This window comes from Hyposmocoma kahamanoa, unplaced genomic scaffold, assembly GCF_003589595.1.
Source record: "Hyposmocoma kahamanoa isolate Upper Pololo Valley unplaced genomic scaffold, ASM358959v1 117, whole genome shotgun sequence".
Taxonomy (NCBI): domain Eukaryota; kingdom Metazoa; phylum Arthropoda; class Insecta; order Lepidoptera; family Cosmopterigidae; genus Hyposmocoma; species Hyposmocoma kahamanoa.
In genome coordinates, this window is record NW_020653397.1 from 219713 (window position 1) to 245900 (window position 26188).

Below are 26188 nucleotides of genomic sequence, written 5' to 3' on the forward strand. Positions count from 1 at the left end.
AGTGGTTGCTCTTGTCCTTTTTTTTTACACTATTTTTTTTTATACGATTCTAAATACAAACCTACATTAATTCAGCCAGCATTAATACAAATCATAATGCCTAGTCGACATCACTCCTCCTCACAACTGAAGGGGGGGAACATCCCTAGCTACTGCCCTACCTAAGATAGGCAAACTTACAAATGTTATCAGCCAGTACTATAGGCTAGCCATACACTGCTCGGAAGCTATTACACTACCAACGAACAAAACTACCGAGGAGGCTACGGCTTTAATCTGCCAAAAACCAATCTCTGAACCAACTCCCGGCGCATGTATTCCCTCCCCTCTATAACATCGGGTCCTTCAAACGTAGTGTGAAGAAGCATTTGGCCAGACCGGCAAAATGATAGTGACGGAGTGAAGATATTTGTGTTTTCCATCCGTTACTCTCATCTCTGGACTGTATTCGCACTTTCCATCAGGCGCGGTGCAGTCATTTTGCCGAGTCACAATAAAAAAAAATAAAAAAAAAAATCTAAAAGGACAGATTATGGTCACACCCTAAGCAAACAATTCAAATATATTTACTCATTACCTATTCTATTTGGATATTCTAGCTAAATTCTAGCTATAAAACCCTAACTCTTTATTTTAGCTAAAATCCTACCTAGGTTGAATTCCACCAGAATCTTTATTTCACTTTCAAATAAATAATCTTCACCGTACACGCTATTAAGACGACATCACAGGCCTGAACATCCATCGGATGCTCACTGGGTTATATCATATAGATCCCCCAGCTGCCTTAGTGCTCGTCCTGCGGCTATCCACGTTCCATCAGATTTTCTTACTTTATTTGGACAAAACAAAGAACACACAAATTATCCTAACAAAAATATACATCAAGAATAAATATGATATCATATTTAAGATTTATAACGAATTAAACAAATATATTTTCCCTTCAATGCAGATAGTTTAATTGTTCATTTAGATGATTAACAACCATACACATTACCAACGCAGGTTTATACAATATTCATGAAATCAAAATAAAATAAGTCATATTCATCAAAGTTAGTAATTCATCTCCTCCTGTACTTCTATGTTAGCATATATTTATCTGCATTCGCCAGAAAGACTTCCATTCTACAACAGTGTCATCATGGCCTCATTGTTTTCTCCATATACAAATAAACACAAAAAATTAACAAACATATAACAAAAAAAAACATAAAGAACTTATCACCTATTAGAAATAGTAAATCGTTAAACTATCTAACGAAGAACTTCTTCATCCTTTTCACATGAACAAGATCCTGCCTCCCAAAGATCCTGCCTACCAGACCTATTCAGCACTTTTCAATTCTAAACGAGGATTATATTCAAGAATAAAGATTTACGGAGTGTTTTCAGTTCAAACCTTTTTCTAGAGCAATCATCTTATCCTTTTTAACCGACTTCGAAAAAAGGAGAAGGTTCTCAATTCGAGTGTATGTTTTTTCTTTTTTTATATATATGTATGAAATAGAAATAGAAATAGAAATAGAAAATCATTTATTCCTTGCAAAACAACACAGTACACATGCGTTTAATAATAATAACATAAAGACTTAGGTACACAATAGACCTACAAGAAATTTACAGTCACGAATTATATAATTTACAAATAATAGGGAAGAAAGCGTGTGTGCTGTGCTGCTAAGGAAACCGTAATCCACTCAGCTTGTTGTCGTCTCACTGGGAGTGCTACGACGCTGATTTTCAGCGGATCCGGCAGCAGAACACACGTGCCACGGAACACTGCAGCTGGCACAGATGGATACGAAATATAATGTTTGATAGAACAAGCACTTTGATACTGCATGATACACTTTAACATTGCCACAGCATTGATAATTGTACAATTGAGGTATTAGTTATCAGGTACCAACATACAGGACAATACAGGTAATAACATAACAAGATAATTAAAAGATAGTACATGCACTATTGCAATATGCGTAAAAGCGTACATTTCAGTATAATATGTAGTAAAGTATAAATCATTTTATATAATATTGTATGTATTAAAATTTATAAATTAAAATCGAATGGTTAATAATTGAAATTGGAATTAACTAAATAAATAACAAAATGTAGACGACCCCGACACATCAACAGCTACGTTGGAAATTGCTGAACATTAAGTAGGTCTTGAGTGATCTTTTGAAATTAAAAATTGACGTTGCATTTCTAATAGGCGGTGGTATATTGTTCCAACTCCAATTGTATGTTACGCGATAACTCCGGTATTTGTGAACCGATTTTCATGATTCTTTTTTTGTTGGTAAGAGGGTACCTCCATAGTGGTCCCATTTAATTTTGAAGAAAATCATCCACCTGTAAAGGTGCCTGTTCAGGCATGAAGATTCATTTTTATAAATAGCGCCTAAATTTTATTATAAGGAACAATTATTTTAATGGTTGATTTTGCTATTCACCAATTCAAGGCGTTTTTCTCTCTCAATATACTTTGAGTAGTGAGAACCGATTTTTATTATCTCCTGCATCAAGTCCCGTATAGTTTTAGTAGGTACTTTGTACTGACATTATTTTACAATACTTTTTTTAATAATTCTAAATACAAACCCACATTCATTCAGCCAGCACTAATACAGTTCATAATGCCTAGTCTACAGTACCTAGGTGTAGGATCTTTGATTAGGTAGGTAGGTAAGTGTCTAGATATATGAGAAGCAATTCAATACAAAAGACGCAATTTCCGATAAACTAGCCGATTGAAAAGTAAAAATAATTTAGAATGTATTTGCGAAAATATCACATTAACGACAGCCATAAATGCGATTTATAGAAAAGATAAAGTGATACGAAACAATGCTGCGCGGGCGCATATAAAACCTCCAATCTGTGGCGCAGCGGCGAGACAATCGCGCATAAACCACGCGCCGTGCGCGCGAACAATGCGCTATAGCGTATTTATTAACTCCGCGCAGCCGCGTATGCGCCCGCGCAGCGCCCTCACCGCGGCCCCTCTCTCCCACCGACTAGTGTTTCCCGAATTGTTCTTATTGTTGATATTTTATTTCCGGTCCAATATTCGGTTGCGTTTTATTTCGTGAGAATGTCCATGATTCAGCCAGCTTTCGTCATTTCCAACCCCATCGAATTAGGGTCCAAATTTGTTCCACAACAAGCTGACCGTTCTTATTATTATTATTATTTCTCTTTCATTAATTATTTTATTATATTATTGTATTTGTACTTACACAATTTTCTCTGAACTCAATTGTCTTCATGTAGAGTTATGTAGGTGTACAAGGTAAATGGGGTAAACAGAGGCAATTGCCGTTTTAGTCATAACTAAATGTAAGGCTCGGCTTAATGATCTACGGTGATTTCGAAGTGGTAACTAAAATTTAATGACTATTTAAATAAAACAACACATTGTGAAGCCGGGCGGCTCGTTTGAGTCTGCGCTGTGGTCGCGGGTCATTTGCGCCGCTGCAATTTGTCGGTGCGTCGTCGCGGCGGTGCTGCAGTGCTGCGGTGCTGCAGTGCCCGGGCGCAGGGGCGCAGGGGCGCAGGGGCGGTTAAGGTTGCGACAAAGACTCGCTTTTTGCACAAACAAGTGACATATTTGGGGCAATTAACAGAAATACGCCGCCGGCGGAACCTGTGAGCCGTTTTTGTCGCAATTCATCCGCCTTGTCACGCCGCCGTTGCGCCTGCGACAGTCGCGACCCGTGTTTGTTGATAATGATACACATCGTGGAAAAAATGTAGGCACATTTTTCGTACATTATAAGCGCGAGATAAGGACAAGAGCGTTAGCAGGAAACTCAACACCTCAATATTTACCTAGGTATGTTTGTAAAGAAATACTATAAGGTATAATAACCAAGTTGCCCCTTCTGGCCAAGAGTTCGTCTATTTTACATGAAAGGAAATTAATGGACAAGCAAAGAGAACCATGAAAATGTTGGTACATTTTAATAGAATAATGTCTATGATGATGGTGGTCTATGATGACCCCGAAATGGCAGGTACAGAATGATATTTATTTATTTCATACATACTTAACTGCCGTGGGCGAACGGTTACCATGTCGGACTGCCACGTACTTATATATTTTTCCCGTCCCGGGAAGCGAGCCCGGGACGGGAAAATATTTCTATAGCCTACATTTACTTCTCTCGTGAGTTTGGGTGTAATTTGTGGTTGCCAATGTGTGTCCACGGCACCCACGACACAGGGTTTCCCCAGTGCGGGGCAATGTTGAGTGTGAAAAAAATACAGCTATTTTTACAGGACTATCCCAATACCTACAATAGTGTTGCATTTCATAACATCGCACCCCTCACGGCGGAATGGCATAAGTGGAGTTACGAAAAACATGTTATTAGCTCCCTCAGGCAAGCTAAATACCTGTACCTAACTCACATTCTCTTTAATTCTTATAATTGTGTCTACAATATTAGTCGAAAGAGTTCAAAGAATTGGAGAGGATGTGAGTTATATTTTTCTGTGACTAATGGAGCAATAAACGTTTTTGACGTAATTCCACTTATGCCATTCTTCCATGAGGGGTGCGACATAATCAATCACATAACATAATAGAACTAAAACATACAATTATTACTATTATTGCAAATTAATAACATTTATTAAAACTAATTTCTAATAAAGTATAATAATGAATAATGTCTATGCAATGAAATAGAATTAATTTAGAACAAAGCAACAGTAGTGATGCCTACATGAACTCACTCTCAAAGCTAGTAGGCAAAAATGTCTACCTCTTCAGTTAGGTACTCGATTTAGTGTGTGAATGGTGCGAATAAGGGGCGGCTTGTTGAGCTGATATACCTACAGGTAGTGGATTAGGTTAACCCACCGATTATCTCGTTATTTTCTCGCTTTTGTAGATATTTTTGCTTGTGCATGATACAAACGCATATTCGGCAAAGTAGGGCTGTGGATGATCGTGATGATGATGGGGCGTAAAAGAGGGTAATGAAACATTTTTAGGTTCGCCCAAAGTCCGACCTTGTGGTTGCCATCTACAACATCTATCGTCACTTAGTTAACAACCATGCAATAAAAAATCAGTGATTTTTAATTTTGGACGTTACTTAAGCAAAAATTAATTGTGAATATCAATGACAGTGTTAAAACCAACACACAATTATTTGTTAGGTATCCATAAATAGTTAGACTGACAGAATATTTATACTTATGTATATCTATGCAATAATATTTTCCACTTGAGCCTATGACTAGGTACGTCGCTTATGGGCTCCATAGATTGAACATCTCAAGTATAGGCTCAGTGGAAATGCAATGCTAGTGGACTGTATTAACTTATAATTATTCGAGAAAAATAAATTACAAAGTTTAGCGACGTGTGCGACGGCGGCGACCGTTACGTGAAGAGAGATTTTTTGTTTTTTGATTTTACGGCTGCGGCCCGCTCGGAGCGCGGGCAGTGTTGCCATGTCTGTCTTAGACATCTCATCTGCTACCAATCTTGAGGCAAATACGAGTATACCTACAACCTGTGAGAGTATCTCTCCGTTTCAATTTCTTCTGCAATAACCATCGAGCGATAAAAATATTTCTTATCTTTGTAGAGCGAAATTGAAAATGTTGTCTTATTTAATGAAATTCCGTGTTCCAAGTGATTCAGTGGTCGAGGCGAATGAAGTGTCACATGTCAGCGCTGTCGATAGGTTAAGCGGCTGCGAGTAGTGCCTAATAAAATTAGGCGACACGTACAATATCAATTACACTCTGAGTACATGCCGCAGCGACGCTTACATAAACATACGCACATAAGTGCCCCGGTACATAACACTAGCCTAACATCCCCACTAACCACGCTGGGCCCCGGCGGCGGCGCAGGCCAGCGCCCCACCGAGCGACATTTTCCTCGGTTCTCGTCGCGCGCGCCGCCCGAGCGCATCCGACCGAAGGGGAAAACAGACATGCTACAACCACCTACAACTCGAGAGCTGCGCAATTGCAGCCGTAAGCTTTCAGGCATAGAGCATTGAATGCGATGACACGAAACAGAGACGCATCAGCACGCTTCAAATAGAACGCGAAACGGAAAAAGGAGCGCGACCGAAATGAAGCGCAGCGATTGGCCGATGCGCGCCAATGGCGGCGGGAGGCGGGGCAGGCGCAACGACTGCGCGTGCGCCGCCGGTGGCGCTGCTCGCGGCCACCACATGTCAGGCCTGCGCGACCGCAGGTTCACGTTCGCCAGTGCTGTCGAGGCGAGACTTTCGCGAGGTTCAGCCCGCACGGGCATGGTGCAGTGAGTGAGTGATGATGCTTGGTGGAATGGACGGTAAAGAGTACGGGGCGCTGCACGCGGCCGCCGCCGCCGCCGGGTACACCATGGACTCCGGTCAGTACACCAATTGTATACTTGATGCATATGTACTACATGAAGTATCTATATAGCACTCACTATAACTGAATTAACGCGCCGCGGCAGAGCGATTAACCAGCTGCAACTGTTCTTTAGTAACGCATAAAAATAACTAAATAATACTGATTATACCTACTTAAAGTACTTATTGCCTAACAAGTATTTATTTACGTGCTTAGGACTACGTCGCACCACTTTCTTTTGCCGTAGATATGGGTAGATAGTCCTCACAAAAATGTAACAATGTGGTTTTCGCGCCAGAATTGCTCGTTACCAATGTTATCGTTTAACTCAGTTGTAAACTGCGAACTGCTGGCTAAGGTGATGATATTACAGTATCTACAGATGCCTAGACACACATAAAGCTGAATTATCACGTTCTTAAATTGCATGTTTGAATTTACAAGTTCTATAGTCAGTTGGTTCTTAATTTGATCTACCATAAATCGTAAAACAGGATTGTGAAAGGGAAATCAGAAATTTATTGGAGAGAAAAGCTAAGTAGGCTAGGTAGGTAAGCAAAAGAAGATGAATGTCTATCTAATGAATGTCTAATCAATCGCTAGTTATATAGTTCTCGTAGCTATGTCCAATGCTGGTGTACAGGTATGTAACATTGAAATATTATATCGCAAAAGTGAGTAATAATATTTTTAAAGTAGATATCTACTTATCATTGTATTCAGTTTCTTTTTATGGCAATATTATCTACCCCAGATTTGGGAAAATTTTTCCAGTATTGAGTTTAGTAACTTGGACGAAATTTTAAGAGTACGCTGATGGGGTATTCGCGACGAACGCCGAGGTGTAGTCGTAGCCATGGCATGACACCGACGTGTCTGACATCAGTTCACGATTTCTCACGAAAAACGATGTTTATGGGCAAAACAAGTAACAAATGTATATAATAACACTGCCACAATAAAGTTTACAAAACTTCTATCCAACATTACAAAATGTTGTAATGTTTGTTGCGTGAAACGATATAAACACTTGAACGAAATATACTGCTCGTGTCTCCGCTAGTGAAGTAAGCCTAAAAACTTTAATAAATATAATGTTTGCGCCTTAGAATAATAACGTACAGAATGACAGTTTCATATCAACCGAACTGTCACAAGTGAGGCAAAAATCAAATTCATGTAGGCTAGTTTTAGTAGTAGGTTAATTTTCGGTTTTAGTGAATATTTATATGAAAATACAAGTTGAAACGCGTTACTTCCTTGTGAAATGTGATGTTAGTATCTATTTTATGTTTGTCTGACGTATTTTTACACTCATTTACCGCACATTTCGTCATTTTTAGCTAAAATTCTGGAGCTGTTCGCGGTGCAAGTTGACCTTGAGCACTGAAGGCCCGACCGCTCGTGTGGGCCCTTTGGGAGCGCTTTAATTTGCCTCACTTAGCGTGTGCGGACTAGGTTTCTATGCGTTATGATTCTAAGGTTTGCGCAAACACTGCTGAAAGTTCTCTTACTTAATATGTCAGGTAATATTACTGTAACCATCCATATAAAAAATTTAAGACCGATGAGGTAGAGCGAGATCTTGCTGCGTTGCTACGCGCAGCAAAGCGGCTAGTGATGGCCACACACTATCGACAAACTGATAATGAGTATCGAACTGCCAATTATAGCAGAACCGCGATAATGGGTGGGCTGACAGTTTCGCGGGTCACCAAGTCACGCGACTCGCTTATCTGAGGTACGTCGCTTGCTCATTGATTAATTGTCTGTTTGTTTGTCTTATTACCTACACAGAAATTAAGCAATAAATTTAAAAAGACTAGTTTATTGTTACCCGCGAGAACTTCAGTTACCATAAGTTTGACGGCCGAACAATTTTTATAATTTTTTTTATAAATATAATGTGTATAGGTACCTACTGAATCACTAATCTGAATTTTAAGTAGTAGACATAAAATAAAAATATAAAATACGTCGGTAAATTGCTGAGTATTCAAATTCCATAAAAAGCGGCAAATCGAGTGGCGCAGGCGCATAAAGTTGCAGTAAACGCGCGCAGGTTATCGCGGGTCGCGGGGCGTCACGGGTTATCGACGCCGATACGCCGCACGTCACTTCATCGCCTGTGCCGGCGCACGCTCGCCACGCGCACTCCTGCAGAACACAATCCACCTTAAGCGTTTTGGATCGAATTTAGTGGTAAAAGCTTCCTATTTTTTCTTAATTTATTGAATTCATTAAGTAACTACCTACCCGTTGCCAATGAACTGGTTTTTACAATGACGACAGAACAAACGTATGCAAAACACTGGTATTGAAATAAGAGATCACAGTGTTTAATACCAAAATAGTGACGACTAAATAGCTGGGTTTCTTTTTATACAAACATACATATACTTCACGCCGTTTTTGTTTACATAATATAGGTATTATATAATCTCAATACAGAGGAACAAAGCCGACCTCAAAAGTTCGTGGAATTACATCTATTTGCCAAGTTTTTTTGAAATCGGTTACCGGAAAGTGCGCGAAACCGGATTCATCCCCTAGTTTGCCACTCTTACCGGTGAAATGTTTCCTTCTAATTTAAATTGCACCACTTTTGAGGTACCCTCTTTTTCTAACAAAAAAAAGAATCATCAAATTCGGTTAACAAATGCTATCACGTAGTTATCGCGTAACATACAAAAAAAGTAGTCCAATTGAGAAACTCCTCCTTTTTTTGAAGTCGGTTAAAAAATAAATATACATTATTCGATACAGGAACACTTATTAGCATTTCAAGAATACGAACCTAAACCTTGGTTACTTGGTAATAGATGTATCTATGTCGTGTCCCCGTATAGTCAAAGCTAAATAAACGAGGGATTACTATTGTAATCCTAACCAGTAAGCATACATACCTACATGTTCACCATTGGGGTAAAAAGATACTGTTGACCACCATTACAACGTTCTTGGCATATAGACATAGGTACGTCTTCCGCTTTCGTCACTAGCATCGAAATTTTTTTGCACATATCCATAGAGCGCTATATCTATTCTGCATTCCATAACTTGTCTTGCGTTTTGGTATTATTTGTTATCGTCGATTGTTTGTCAACAAGTGATATCATGTCCCTGGTCATTGCGATCATCAGAGCGTGGGAGTCGCGCCCTGAACCACCTCCGCGCGCGCGCTGCCCAGCTAAGTGACCAGTTCCTACTCAGAAATTATCGACGAAGTCCAATACAATTTGATTGATACAAACGAAATCGAAGTTAGTTGGTTATCTTGAATAAGTTGTTTATTATTTTACCACAGAATGTAAGAGAGTAGATCGAGCTCCAGACACAATTCTTTATCGTATCTCGATTTCACACTACACGTGCGATGTCATGCATATTAGATGGTGACCATAATACATCGCGTTATATTCAGTTATAGCTACCTCTCAGTAAACTAACACGTGGCTAGCCTATTATTAATAGAAAAAATTCATAGAATAGAAAACTCGAGAAAAAAATCCAACATTTCGCATAAAGCGCTCGATATAAAACTATAAAATTTAATGAACAAATTCTAATTATTTTTCGGATGCGGAGACTGTTAGCGGCGTTTAATGCGCTGATAACGGACGCGGGCATTTGTTAAAATTATCTCGGACCTTTGCCTATAACGTTTATTGGTCGATATGTGTAATGAATACTCTATTTATAAAAAAGCAGGAAACTGATCGAAAATCACTTCATTAAGAATCATTAGGCACACTCTATACAACAGTTTTACGCGTTTATTGCATTTATTTCTCGTCTGTTAACCAATTTTTGCGAAATTACTTTGTAGTATTTAATTTTGTTTTATATCTCGCGCTGCTCGCTAACAACTTTTGACCAAAAATCCAAGCTACTCGTATTGTCACGTTATCTTCTTCGAAATTGACATCGACGCGAAAAACAATTTCTCTTTACTTCGTCATTCCCATACTCCTGGCTCGTATATATTCATATTATATTTATTAGGCCTCACTCAGGTAAACACACGTTCAACTTAAGGCGACAAACACAAGCGTGTTTGGATTGCGGTTTGTTTGCCCGCCGGCTCCGGCGGCTCCGGCGGCTCCGGCGGCAGCGCGCTCATTTCTCCGATTCTCGGCTCATTTCCGCGCTCACGGACACGGGCCGGACTGAGCTATGATTGCTAATGTCCGGGTAATTGAGGAGCCAGTAGTAAAGTTCTAAGAACATAAATCCGACATTACCTTTCACAGGTTACTCAAAACTTTTGATTCAAGAAAGTACATTGTAAACAACTTCACTTTAATTATTAATACAAAGATCGAACACTCAGAAAAAATCCTTCGATCCCCCGGATTTGAACCGACGTCGGTTCGAATCCGGCCGGATCGAAGGAATTTTTTCAAAGTAGTGGAATAATTTCACAAAAAAAAAATATTAATAAAAATTGAATATCAATTCTATAAAAATTTACCTTCATTTTATCCTATAATATTCGTTTGTTGCCTTTCATACACAGGTTCTACCTAATGATTAATTTCGAATCCATAGAAACCAATGTCTCCTATAATAGTTACTTACCCTTGAAACTTGATATACTGTCAGCAGCCTAAGTACATCTCCAAACAACGAATAATGTTACAATTTCCTGTCAATTAGACACTATGTACCTTATTTGTAAAGTCAATATTTGCCTCTGACTTGTTCACTTACGAGTACTCTGTTCAAAACAAAATGACCCTTACAACAATTCGCGTAAAAACGACCTACAAATGGAACTTGATAATATACTCTACTCTGATTTCGAGTGCCGCTCTGTCCTAGAAAATAATCCTTACGATGAAGATATAAGGCTATGAAAATGTTTCGCGTTAACTTTCGCGTGGTTTGGTGGTGCATACGCTGGCGACGGACGACGCCGACTTGTCGATCCGGCTGCTAATCGCATTTTGGTTTTTGCTCTCGTTTTTGTTTACTCTATTCAACGCATTACGTGGGTGCTCTATTTTAAGCTGTGCTAGTGGAGTTTTTCATCAATTTATTGTATTCAATACATTATCCATATTAAACTTCATTAATAATTAATTATCAGAATTAAGAAATTGTTTGTACCTTTTTTAGTAAAGAACCGGTTTATCATATCACTGCCTACAAATCGGTCCAGTTATTGTTTTATTTGTCTCTCCGATGAAATCATTGTTGATCACTGACATTGTTGAGCAGACAAACGATTAACTATTTGTTTATCTAGCTTAAAAGGTTAATAATAATTAAAAGCCGGCTTTTTTGTTTCGGCTGTCGGACGAATCGAATTCATTCTATTATGGATTACGGATTATGGATTGGACAGAGACACTTGATTGTAAATAGCAGCTAATTTATCAAATAACAAACTGGATTTCGTACTTTTGCAATTAATTAGTTTTAAGCATTTGAATCTTTTGCGATTTACCTTTGCGATTTGTCCTAACCGGCGTCTTTTTTTTACTATGGCGTTCTATTTCCCCGGCGGATTTCCATCGTATGAGCTAGAAGTTTAAATATCTTGTCTATCAGACTATAGATAATCTGATAAACTATCAGATAGGTGAAAGGTTACAGCAAATTACGCATTTGTCATTTAATCTTTATTTTTCGTTATGTATAATTACATCTTGAATTAACGAAATTGAACTCCCCCGTGGCGAACGGTTACCATGCTGAACTGCCACGCAGAGGTCCCGGGTTCGATTACCGGCTAGGAGAAATATTTGTACGGCCCATATTTATATTTCTCGTGAGTTTACGTGTAATTTGTGGTCATTTATGTTGCATTATTACCTATATCCAGGTGTTGACTTTGATAACTTGATCGACAATGAATTACGAGGTAAGCGTACATGACTCACAAATTTCTTTCTAGTCTTCGACTTGGCGTTACTCCATGTGTTCTGGTATGAAGTTATTTGCAAGTGCAGAGTATCAAACGTAACTTATTAACTTTAAACCGCTAAAATAGAGTCCATTATTATTTGGCTAAGTTTCCTAGTCGATCAGATTTTGCCTAATAATTATAGGTAATTTGAAAAAAATGCTCATCGGAATACACGCATTTAAGGCGCGCGTGTCTACGACCAACGTGTGCACGTATTTTTATGGCTGTGTAATCCCTAATGCAATTCGTCGTTGTGAACTGTAAAGTACCCGAATAAAAACGAGATGTGCTAATATCTATACACAGTCTGTTTATCTATTGCTTCGTCTATACTCTTTTTTTCCTAGACATTTGAAACACGACCAACAGATTTCTCTTTTGTTTCATTGCCTTATGAGCTGGCAGTCACTCTATATATGGTAGACACCAGGCTGCGGCGTTACTCAAATATCATTCCCTGACCAGTATGAGGGTTAGCGCCCTTTTGTCATACTTTGTAATTTTGTAGCAGTAGAGCTCCTTGTGGAAGAGTTCGTTCCAGTGTAGTACAGCCACCTTTTCTATTTCTGCCTCCAAGTAGTAACGTCAGCATTACTGTGTTCCAGTTTAGAAGGGTAAGGGTGCTGGTGAAATTACAGGCACATGGGACTTATCAACTTATGTCTCAGGGTGATGGACGCAGTGCAGTGCCCCTCAGACCTTTGCGATTTAAAGCTCTGAGTGGCACTGCAACTGTTATGGACAGGCGTGAAGCGTACTAGCAGTGACTTGACATTATAAAAAAACTTACATTTTAAAACGGGAATTAACGCGATAAAACAATTTTAATAAGTATTTTCACATTTATCTCTTATCCCGTTTCAGACGCAGAATATGTGAAAACACCCGTTAAAATAATTGACCTTTTAAATTTCACAATATTTTCCCACCGTGATATCCATCGATCTTTTTATTAAAAATTATAACCTGTTAAACTTTTTTAATAGCGTTTATTCCCATTTTAAAATGTTAGTAATACATGGTAATACGTAAGTCCTCGGAAAGAAAAATACTTCGCAGCAGAGCGGGTCAGCTTTCACTGTGTCAGTGCTATGACAAGCTGACGATAAGAGTGTGGACGTCTTCCCACACCATATATGACGTGTAATCAGAATTTGTCTTAATTGCATTCATATTTAAAGATTGACTGCCTCCGTGGCCGAATGGCTATCATGCTGAGCTGGCACGCAGAGTTCTTGTATGGCCTACATTTATTTCTTTCGTAAGTTTGGGTGTAATTTGTGGCTTACTATGTGTGTCTATGATACCCGCGATACAGGGTCTTCCTACTGCGAGGTTATGCGTGTGTGTAAAAAAATATATTTAAAGATATATGTACCTGGACATGTTTACTATTTGCGAATGATGACCCTATTAAAGACGATTCTAAACTCCATGAGATTTGAGTTCAGTTTTTTGTGAGCTAATAACGAATATGAGACCTCATTAATGATGTAAAATCTTATCCAAACACGGTGGAACATTCGAGAAAAAAAATTAAACCGAAAACTTTAAAATAATAATATTACTCTGAATTTAATAAAGTCACGAGCTTGGTAAAAGGTCTTAGAGGTGCTCATTAAGAAGTACTTTTGAACTATTTAAGTAAGCCATTTCTTTTAATGGTTTTAATTTTAATGTAAGAATTTGTTTTCACTTTATCAATATAAAATTTAAGCAAATTTCAAATTTATTTTTTTCTGTAATTATTCACATTTGTCACTCGGAAGTTCTCTAACGCTTTAAATCATGAGACCTAAATGGCCTCTATTACACATTGTGCGGCGGCGGTAGCTTTCTAAGTGGCCTGCGTCGGCGCAGCGGCTACCGGGCGGAACCATCGATCGCCGCTCATCAGCAAACAGTACCTGTTGTTTGTCTAATTGACTATCGTTTGCTTCCTTCACTGACTCTCAAAACTTTTCTGTTTGCGGTATTCGATCTACAGCGTAGATAGGTCATGGAAAAGGTTGATTCACAATTGAGTGCGTTATTAATATTTAAAAAATAACATCCGTCTTGCACTAAATTCATTTGGCCCACCCACAGGATTTTGTTTTGTTTGAACGGGAGATTTCACTTCATCTAGGTATAGGCAGCTTCATTTGTGGCAAAGGTTGCATAACTTTTTTAAATTCACATTTAAAATCTACGTCGATCACTTAAATCAATATTTCCTACCTATTAATTAATTTACCGTTCATACTTTACCTCTACTCATTTGAAGCTCTCAAACTCTGACGAGGGACGAACGCGTGAGAGCGCGCATGCGCGATGCTATGCAGTGCGCAGGCACAGCATTGTTTGCGCACGCATTAGCCGCGGCAGCTAGTGTCAACAGCGTAATGGCGGCAAACATTGCCCACCGTGCGACGAAACCCCCCCGCGCCCTCGGCTACTGTCTTGACAGATGCTCCTGCGCATCACAACGGGATCTACAACTTTGAAATGGATTTACACATTTATAGGCATGAGACTTTTAAACGTCGCCTACGTTAGGTAGACCTCCGTGATATTGTTTTGTGTGTAGTGTGCTGGTTTGACAAGTTCAGTCAGCCTCATTTAAATGACATGTTTAGCCAATTATTACGCCTTCACATTTTTGTCTTAGCCTTTGCTCTTACCCCAAAATTGCTGACATTCCACGCTGAGGTCCAGCCGCCCCCATGTGCAATGAACTCCTGGCGGATATCCCAAAATAGGTGGAAACAAATCAAAATCACTTCGCCAACCCATAAAGCTTTACGGCGGAACAAATTGGTGGCGCGATGGCGATGGCGCAGCGAGCACGGCGAGTGAGTGACGAGTACAGCCAGTGACATTTAGCGGGGAATGCGGCGGAGTGCGCGGGAGTGGCGCGTGCCGTGTCGATAATTAGCTAGACATGAGTTATGGTCGGTGCGGCCGCGCAGGGTTAATAAGGGCAGCTGAAGCCAAGGAGCCGACGCGTTGGGCCCTGGCCGGTCGTCATTTTTCACCATCTCCAATGCCTAAACGCAGCGCCATGCGCCCCTTCAGCAATAGTAAACAGAGGTGATGTGGAATGCAAACATTGTCAAGAGGGGTCTGAATAATTAACTCGATTTAGTAAATGATTGAAATTTAAAGTTTCCTAACCGTCGCTGTCGATGTAATAACGTAAATAGATATAATATTTCTGTAAATACATAAATAAATAGTAAACGACAAAATTTTCTAGAATGTCATTGAGGTTTTTATACGTTCATACGCACTATTTACATAGTCTATTTATTTAAAAATACTTAATTTAATCCGTTTCCAGTTCAAGCCTACCGAAAATATCTTTAGAACGTTCCCATGTGTACGTAAGCTCTATAAAAGCGGTAGATGTCGCATGATTGTTTTGCACTGGTACTGCCGCTACCGCTCTAGCTGCACGGCAGTATTTGTTCTGCTGAGCGTTTGTCGGCCCCTGACGCCGTGGGTGGTCCGGTAGCCCCGGACTACTTACCGGACCACTCGATGGCGTCGAGGACCCTTCAAGTGTGACCACTCGCAGATCCACTGTTGGAGAAACATTAGATGGATAGGCAGATCTAACGTTCTTTACGTAACGCACCAATGGATTGAGAAAGCAATTTTCACATTCGTTTCAAGGAAATTATGTATTAATATATCGTCACTTATTGATTGTTATTTTAACTTAAGCATTGTTTAGGAATTACTAGATGGAGAAGAGAGATAGAGCTGCGAGCTCCATTTTAACAATCAGTACGAATGTACGTTGTAGATAAAATGGTTTGAATGCAAAGGCTATCAAAGGTCCATCCAGATTTAGCGCCAATAAAACCGGCACGCAAACTCGCACGTGCGTACATTTATTTCAAGGGTCATCAGAAAAACTATGTCATCGTGTCAGCGCCGTGATCAAATAAATCTCTAACGAAACTGTTGGCAAACACACCGATAAATATTATTAATAAATAAATAACACATTCCACTGCACCAAAGTTTATTTACCTCTGGGCGGGCACTAACAACCTTGCGTTCTGATTGGGCGCTGGGTGTTCAGTACACTAGTGTGCGAATGTGCGTACTTGAGTAGACTATTTCGCAACCTTCGGCGTCTATAGTTTATGAAGAATAAGTGCAGGCTTATAAATATTTAGACTAATTGTCGCACACATCGTTGTTATTCATGTAGTAAATAACTTCTGCCTAGATAACGGATTATTGCATAATTTGTTGATCTAATGATATGAGATATAGTAATAAGCTGATTATAGTTGTGTGCTGTAAAAAGTAAATGAAGTGGAAATTATACGTATGGCCGCAAAAATTGTTTTTTCATTATATGTTGTATGTTATTTTGATCGACCTTGACTTGGTGAAATATTATTTTGAATACACATTATTATAATCATCCTACCGAAACTTTAACCGCGCAAAAGTAAAATACAGCAGCATTGAAACTTATAGAAATCAAAAGCATAGAGAAATAAAAGGTGATTTCAAAAGTGAATGCTAATATAAATAACCTAATCTCCAAGTTTCTACAATCAACAAACTTCGTCTCCGCAGATAGATAGAAAATAAAAGATTATACATAAACGAATGTACATTGCAATAAATAATTCACGCACGCACTTTGGGGCAACTTTGAACAAACCAATGGTCCCTTTGTTCTTTCCCAAATTGCGGCGCTTCAAACGACGCGCCGATATATCTTGTACAGTATTAAACTTCTCAAGTCTTCGAATTAATGAATGCGTTATATTCGCCGAAAACACTAGTAACTGTCACCATCCAGCGTCAAAGGGGATCCATAAATCACGTGGGCAAAGAAAGATGTTTCCCGACTACATCGTTCCTTTTCTTGCAGACCACTTTTTAAATAGCTCCATCCCTCTTCCAAACCAATTAGTAGCGAGTTAAAGAAGCCGATGTATTATAGACTTGTAGTGTTGTAGCTTTTTTCTCTCGCGATTATTGTATCGTTATCGATGTTCGCAGCAGACGGCGCTGCGTGTTAATCAGTGGCGTAAATCAATCATTGCATGTCATGTATCGATAATTCAACGTTGGGTTTACGTTTTGAAATTGCATGTTCTTTAGTTAATGATCCGTGAAAGTTTTGTTGTTACGAGAGTTCGAATTTTAGGTGAGTGCTGTAACTGTCGAGGTTAATGTACATATTTACAAAGAGTATTACACGAATGACATAATCGTAATGATTTTGTCGACAAATATTAATAATAAAGTGCACAGATACGGAAGGCTTTTAGGAAATATTTTAAGGTTCAGTATTATTTCAACATTAAATAAGCTGTCATGTCCGGCTATTATTATTTTTATATAGAGATTCCGCCGAAATTTGTAGAAGAATGTACAATTAAAGCACTCGCGGTGACTTTGTTTGAGTATCGACAAAAGACACTATCTGACGTTCTGCTATATCCCTTTAGCGCTGTAATGCGCTGATCCCATCTCCAGTATCAAAGCGTCCTAATGTCGTAAATAATGGGTGCGACTTTGCGTCGTCGTTTTGTCGCAATTATTGCCTCTCGCGACCAAGTCTCGTCGCGGAGCTGAAAACTGATTAATGGACTGAAAAGTGAAATTATTCATGCGTTGAAATGAAACATACCTAATGAATTAATGTTTTTCAGAAATTATCAACAAAAACATTTTTGAACACGTATGAAAAACACGCTTTTTTAACTCCAAACGCAAAGACAGGGAATTTTGTCTGTGTATCGGAGTGTCTGTTTGTGGCATCATAGTTCCTAAACGGCGGGACTGCTTTCAAAGCGTTTCTTTGTTATTTGAAGGCTAATTTAATCGGGATTGTCCTTTGGTACATTTGATCAACATCTGCTCAACTGTTCAAAGATCATTAGCTCTTTTCCCAGTCTTTGTCCTGAGTCATAAATAATATTTCATTTTTTTGGATTTGTCCGATCGACTTGAAATTTGGTATCTATGTAAATCCGATCATTACGAGAATATAACCTGGATTTGATACCACAACCAGTACAGATGATTGTCCATCTTTTCAACTATGAGTAGAACTCGTCGTGAATAGGTTCATTAAATTGGGCTCGTCGAGTTGTTTAGTTTACGAGTGGTGACTTTATTGCCTTTTTGGTGTACAGTATGGTATCGGGGGCTTTTTAAATTTGAATTTAAGTTTTAAACGTCTACTACCTCAGGTGAATTATTTTTTCCGTACTAATACGTAATTTTGCTTGGGTCGAGCAGCGGGGACACTGCCTTTATTTCAGAATTTATTTTCTTACAAACGAAAGTGAAACCACTTGAGAAATGCATATCGTGTGCCATACGTGTTCTATTTAGTTCAAACAAATAAGAAAATCATTGGTATACCTATTGAATACAGCGGTTTTATTGTAAAATTTCGATGCCAGTTTCTCTTTTTTCAATCGTTAACATTTTTAGAATTCGTATTTTCACACCATGTGTACTAATCAGTGTATCCTCAATGTTACTTATATTTTTTCCAAAGCGATTGATTCAACGCTTTCACTGTTATGCGAATCAACCAAAGCCATTTGAGATTGTATCGACTCCTAATGCTATACTCGTACGTCAAACGATTGAAACATGTTCAGGTAATAGTCTCCTTATCACGTTTGCTAAATAGAATAGAAGTAGCCGTCCAGCCACAGGATGCTTCAACCATGTGGTGTACAAATGTTTCGCTACACACATTTCATAGATTTTGAAGTGTATGAATTTAAAATTTCCTTATACGATATAAAACCGCTACAGGCTAATGGCGAGACTTGGCGAGGCTTGGCGCTGGATGAGCGCGGATGCAACTGAGCTCGACTCGACTGCCACTAGTTACAGCAAAACATGCTTTTTGCGATTGCCGTAAAGAATAAAATAAACTACACACATTTGATATTGCCGCACTCAAAACGGCTCAGTCCTCAAATTCTCAAGTTCCTTCAATCATGAGTAGAACTGCAAAAGTCGAGTCTTCGACTTTCTTTGCTGTACCCTTGACTCTACAATTAACGTCCAGGTTTTTAGACTGTCCTTTTTTCTTATGACTCAATCGGAGCGACATGAAGTCACATCGTAGAGGGAGGTTAAGAAAAAAGCTTCCCAGACAACATAGTAACGTGTTCTGCGTCGCCTCCATATAGCCTGATACTAAAATGTATAAAATTTTTTTCATCCAGTCGCCACAGCATTTCGTATCCAGTTTTATTTTATACAAATTATAGAAAATATTATTCCCTCCGGTGGATATTTTTTCAGTGGAAATGTTATGTGAAATAAACTTCTTTAAACCTGCAGCTGCAATAATAACGGCGAAATTTCCTTTATGTTACCTTATTCCTTATATAAGCACAAATCGTTTCTCCGTTTATTACTGCAATTTACATGGTTCAAATTGCGGTGGTAGTTCCTCAAATACAAAGCTCTGAGTGCAACGTAATGCAATTTTAGCAGCATTAGCGCTGGCAACACTTAACACTCATTAGCTGGCAATAATCGCGGTCCAGCCGAGGGCGACGCGCGAAGCCGCGAATACGCGTGACAATCCATTTGTCTCGGTCCTCCGCACGCGAAGCTGCTAATTAAATCTGTGATACTGTTTCAGGTGAAAAAGAATTCAGATTGATTTGAGTGACGTTCGTGCGCAAAATATTAGAATTTGCAGTTAACATGTTCTTCGTCACCTTCTACGATGTGGATATCATGGACCATAAAAAGCAAAGAAGCGAATAACAACTCCAAACTTATAATAAAAATTTGAATACCACATTGCCACTGAAAGTTTCACGAGATTCTCGGATCATAAAACTGCTCATTAGTAGCAGCCACAGCGTCTGTGGCGGCCACACACGGGCGCAACACGTGGCTGCCACCGCGCACGCGCTTCCACGAACCGACCGCATGTCACGCTGTCGCTGCGCTTGCACATCAAAGGATTAGGGCAGTAAAACGCCGCGACCAAGTCCATGTGCCAAATTTTCGGTCGTTTTTAAACAGAACTTACCTTTCCCTTGGAAGATTTCTAACTCGAATGGAGATAAGGTTCATTAATGCTTAGATAAGAGGCGCGATCCGTATTCGCTAAATGTTCTTTCTTTCTCAGTTTACATTTTTGGGTTTCTTAATTTAATCCTGCCAACAATAAATTAAAACACGGCCATTAAAGCAGTGGCCAAGTGTGTCCTGTCCCTGTATTGTCACACATGGTCCTCCGTGTCTGCCCCGCCCATGCGCCCGCGCAGCTTCTAACGCGCCGTCGCGCCGGCGCTACAGCTTTTTCTACAAACTAGTCAAACCATAGGTAAAAGGCGTTAATAACTCAACTTGGGACTTTAGAACACGATTCAACAAAAACGACGGTAATGAACAGGCACCATTACAGAAAATAAAGATCTTTCGTTTTTCTGATTCTCATAATGTAGATTTCTTGAAATTAGGTTATTAGGTTTCAATATTCAAAGCTACAGTAAAATTATGAAAAACTCAGTCTGATGCATGTATTTGCAATGAATTGGTCTCAGTTTGTACATTGAAGTGCCCTGTAATAAATATAAATCAGTAAGACGAAACACGTACACCGTTGTTTTGCTCACCACATTGCCCTCCGTCAAAGACGCCCGCGCAATTTGTCAGCGGTCTTTCCATAACTACCCGCCCCTCTCCCGCCTGTCTGCGGACCGGTGATGGACGTGGAATACTACCGCTCATTAAGTAAAGGGTAAATAATGATAGAAAATGACATCAATAACATCGACACAATAACTTTCACTAAATTCACTACGTTAGTTTTTAGAATTGCGTAGGTATCTAAACGGAAAATGAAGAAGGAACTTGGTGAGACGTCGGTGCCAGCCAGCATCTCAATGCTGTTTTTCTCAGAAAGTATTATGCATGTTGAAAATAAATCTAATTCTTTCGTTTATTTCGCGATTCAAAATATTTTAGACAAAATAATAATCTAATAAAATCTAATAATCTAATAAGGGCGGTCTAATTTAGTAGCAGTAGAGCTTCTTGGAAAGAGTTCGTCCACGGAAGTACTCCCTATTTCTGCCTTACCTATTTCTGCCGCCAAGCAGTAATGTCGGGATAATGCGTTCCGTTATTTTGAAGGGTAAGGGTGCTGTTGAAATGACAGGCACATGGGACTAGTCAACTTAAGTCTCAGACGACGGGCGCAGTGGACTGCCGCTGCGCCCCTCAGATCTTTCGATTTAAAACTCTGAGCGGTACTGCCACTAACGTGCGTGTCGGTTACTACTTCGCTTGTCCCGTCACTTGATATTATATAATACCTATTAAAAAGTCTAACGTTCTAATCTTGGTGCTCTCTTGACTGTAACCGATGGACTTGAAAGTTACAAAAAGTTAAAGTTAAAGATCAAGCGCCTCTTAAGCAGGGGGTCTTGGGTCCGAATCCAGGCATGCACAAATTTGCAAAATTTAATATGTATATGAAGTTCCCAATCGGCCTTGGATCCACGTAGAAACTACAGCCCAAACCCTCTAATTGTGTAGGAGGCCTTTGTTCCAGCAGTGGCAGTATTATTATTATAATTATAATTTAATCATGACCTGGATGAGATTTCGATCTCTATTCTATTTTTAAATTACTTTTTGGGACTTCATGCTTATGTCCTATCGGTTACTGTGCCACTTTTATCAATTAGGTAAACGCATTATTTTACTTTTTGTGTCACCTTGTGTCATTCACAAAAGTAAGATTTGTTCAATATCTATCGTATATTTCCACAATAGTAAAAGTAATAAAACATCAGAGACAAACTATGTCACCATCGCTTGTCACTAGCTATGACACTTGTCACCCGGTACGCCGCAACTAACGTAAGTGACGCGACTTGACAGTTGTAACTTTTATTGGCCGGATGCAATACGAGCTGCGCACGCGTACCGCTCTCTCAAAGCTTCTTGTGGTTTGTTTGAAAAACGATTTCGGCGTGGTCGTAAAATATTTAAAAAACAATCTCGCCACTTTGCTATTTGGGTGTGTGCATAGTTGTTTTTCGTTTGTTTTTACCACTCGCCATCGCCATAAGCCATTTCAGTGTCTAAGAGCCAAATTTTACGATACTACGAAACAAAATCGCGATATACGGCGACATCAAAGCGCGCAGTATCGAGTGTCCGAGTGTCGCATGTCGTCGATGTCACGACACCAGCGACATGTGGCCGCCAGTCCGCGCGGTGACGCGATTAAATTAATTAAAGAATTTTAATTGAAAACTATTATTAGCCTCGACACATGCAGATTGGATTGGTTTAATTTTAAAAGCGAATTTAAGTCTCGGCTGTTACATGCGCAACCATGTTTTATGCTCGCCAAACATTTGTACATGCGTGCCCATGTTTTATACGTTATGTACATTTACGTTTACGAGATACGCGTAGGCAATTCCAAACTGTAATTTTAAAAGTCTCGTAAGAGTATGAATCAAAGGAACAAGTTTACATGTATTGGTATGTTCTTTAGCATCTGCGCCCATTGGTTGTAAAGAAATTAAGCTAACTTTATAAGGGAACAAACATGAAAACGACGAACGTGGACCTTCGATTTCACTGGCGAGATGGAAAGAATAACTGAACGCGAGATAGTAGTTTCTACATTTACGGTTGCTTTTGAACAACAGATTGAGTAAGACATTTTTTTATAGACACGCGCTTGGCCACAATCTCACTTGATGTTAAGCGACGATGTGGCCGACGATGGAACGCGTTTACCTAAAAAATACCTATTCACTCTAGGCTTGAATAGCCCCAAATTGTACTTTTCGGGAAATACAGATGCCGTAGAGCATTCCATTCCTTTGCCGTACGCATCAGAAAGGAGAAAACAAAGCGCTTAATGCGAATAGGTGGAATATCAAAGACATAAGAATGGAGTGCTCCGGACCTTCTAGTTGACCGAAGGAGGAACGGTGAGGGTGGAACTAAATTGAAAAGTTCTTGCGCACACTCCCCGAAATGTACCCGATAGAAAACCGACAAGCAGGCTACTTTTCTGCGATGGTCGAGATTTTGTTAATAATTCTCTTTGCTTTTCGCTCCACCGAATCCAAGGCAGCTAACTGGTAATGGGCAGAGCCGTCCCAAAGGTGGCAGCAGTATTACATACACGATCGAACTTGTGCTTTGTACAGATTTAAAAGCTGTTCAGGTGTGAAGTACCGCCTGACCTTGTAAAGTATGCCTGATTTTCTGACAGCAGTTTTTGCCAAGCACTCGATGTATCGCCCATAGTTGAGGTTGGATGATAAGTCCAAACCAAGTAGCTCAAGGTGGTCCTGATATTACACAATCGTTCATTGTGTAAGACATTGAGGGCGGGAACCAGTGGTTGTCACATCGCTATGAAGTTGCTGTTTAATACAGTGCGCGACGCTCACATCCACATATACTCATATTATATCATAATAATTTTGTACGAAATACGCCCGAAGGGATCAACCTTTTTGTAATTATGATTATAAAATGGCAGAGGCGAACGGCGGCGCGATGGGCGGCGGCGGCGTGGGCGGCAGCGCGGCGCAGTACGGCGAGGTGAACCAGCTGGGCGGCGTGTTCGTGAACGGGCGCCCGCTGCCCAACGCCGTGCGATTGCGCATCGTCGAGCTCGCGCAGCTCGGCATCAGGTAGGCTTCCATTGATAGCGACCTAAGTACTGGTTAAAACAAGAATAAAGTACTGACTTATTTACCGACTTCTTTAGTCTTCAGATTTGTCAAAGATAGATGCACTTACCAGTTATTTGTGTCGTTAGGCCGTGCGACATCAGTCGGCAGCTGCGCGTGTCGCACGGCTGCGTCTCCAAGATCCTGGCGCGCTACCACGAGACTGGCTCTATCCTACCCGGTGCCATCGGCGGCTCGAAGCCGCGTGTCACCACGCCCAAGGTACAGTAATTTTATATTTGAGTGTTGACTTTCCTCCTAGTTTGTACTATCTACGGATTGTCGCGTTTCTATTCTTTGGGAATTATGTACAAAAAAGGGCGAAAATTCTTGGAAATGTTTTTAAGAGAACATCTACTTTACATGCAAAACACGAGTCCCAACTTAACTTGTTTTCCCTCCATAGGTCGTATCATACATAAAACAGCTTAAAGCGAAAGACCCAGGCATCTTTGCGTGGGAGATCCGCGACCGGCTGTTGGCCGACGGTGTCTGCGACAAGTACAACGTGCCTTCCGTCTCCTCCATCAGCCGAATCCTGCGCAACAAGCTAGGCGGCGGGCAGCTCTACCCCGTGCCCCCGCTCTACCCAGTCCCCCCGCAGCGCTGTTGGCCGCTGCACCAGCCCTACGATTATTATGTTTATCTACAGGTAAATTCACAACGAAAGAATCAACTTGACCACTTAAATTGAATTCTCACAAATGTCAGTTCATCAGAATTCCTTATTAGAATTACTTAGAAGAATGTCAACAAAAGTCCGAAATACCTTTTTCAGTTATTATAAAGCAGGCACTCTTTGCCCCACAGGGCCGACAGCATGCGACGGGCAACCCGCACGCGCTGCCACACCCGCACCAACAGCATCCGCACCACGCGCACGCGCACGCTGCGCTCTGACCGCCACCGCACCCGCCGGCATTACCTGCCGCCCTCCTCCCTGCCAATCTGTGCAATGTCACTTCAACGTCTACCTCCTGACGTCACGTATGAGTGGCCACTAGCTACAGTTTGTACAAACGGTATCGTTGTCAAATTAAATGGAAAATTTACAATTCGCTGCAGGCTGTTTCCCGCACGACATGGAGTTACTACGGTACAATTAACCAGACATCAAGCGACTAAATCGTGGAGGTTAACCTTTTAAGAGCCTTTTTTTTGAGGGGGTGAAATCTTTGCGGATACTCCTGAGCCCAGGGAGACTCAGGGGTTATGTGGGGACTCTCCCACCAGACTGGAGGGCCTACCCCACTAAAATCCCCCCGGGTTTCCCTCTCGCCGGTTGCTTCGGCGCCGTGGGATCGATGAACATTCACCACGACTGAGGTTAACAGGGCTAAAAAAAAAGGAAACCTACCGTGTTTATTATTTTTGGACAAACAAAACTTTTGTTGTTGTACTGTAAAAAAATTATTATTACAGTTCGTACGTATCTGTAGCGAAAATGAAGTGGTCCCATGTACATTTTCTGTAGTGGCGCGCGGGTGCGCCGATGATTACCGACGGTGCTCGGATGCTTTTGAAAAGACTGTGAAATAGGAGTGGAAAGTGCCTGTGAGAATATTGTGTCATTTTGCTGCTTTTCTGGTTTGTAGGCAGTCGTGAATACCTACGCATTTTTGGATTGTCTTATTTGCTTTATGCAAGGAAATGAACTTAATTCTTTTGCAATGGAGGTTCATTGCCCGATGACGGCAATAACTTTGATAACATGAAATCATCGTTTCTCCATGTCATCATGGATCCTCAAAAACAGATGGCTACAAATGAATTGAGTGTGTGCGTACGGCTAGATTGAACTAGAGAGCTGTCAGAATACCAAGCGACTATTTTGCGAGTAAACTGGCCAAAGGTCGGCACCAAATTCTGGAATACCTGGAAATCATTATCACTTGCCTTTTTTGAAGCGATTGTTGAAATCACAGCACAAAATTATGTTTCTAACTTAAATGCTTTCATTTTGGTCAGTTTGTGCGCAAAGTTATTTTAAAATGAAGTGTATTTATAAGAAGAGCAATTATATTTTATAAAAGTATTATTAATGTACATAGTGATGTAAGAAGATAGAAAGATAAGCAACACGAGGGCATAATCTCTATTATTATCAGAGAATGATTCAGAGTATATGCTTAGTCGAATGATGTAAATAATTGTAATGAATAGTTACGCA

The 26188-nt window shown here is 40.1% G+C and overlaps 1 protein-coding gene across 1 annotated transcript; it reads left to right on the forward strand.

Moving 5' to 3' along the window:
• The first annotated feature begins 6226 nt into the window (after positions 1–6226).
• LOC113239939 (paired box protein Pax-1-like) lies at positions 6227–25205 on the forward strand. Its single transcript, XM_026477106.1, has 5 exons — positions 6227–6397; positions 23826–23979; positions 24108–24240; positions 24425–24670; positions 24829–25205. The coding sequence occupies exons 1-5, from the start codon at positions 6316–6318 to the stop codon at positions 24916–24918; spliced, it is 705 nt and encodes a 234-aa protein (XP_026332891.1). The 5' UTR covers positions 6227–6315; the 3' UTR covers positions 24919–25205.
• The last annotated feature ends 983 nt before the right edge of the window (positions 25206–26188 follow it).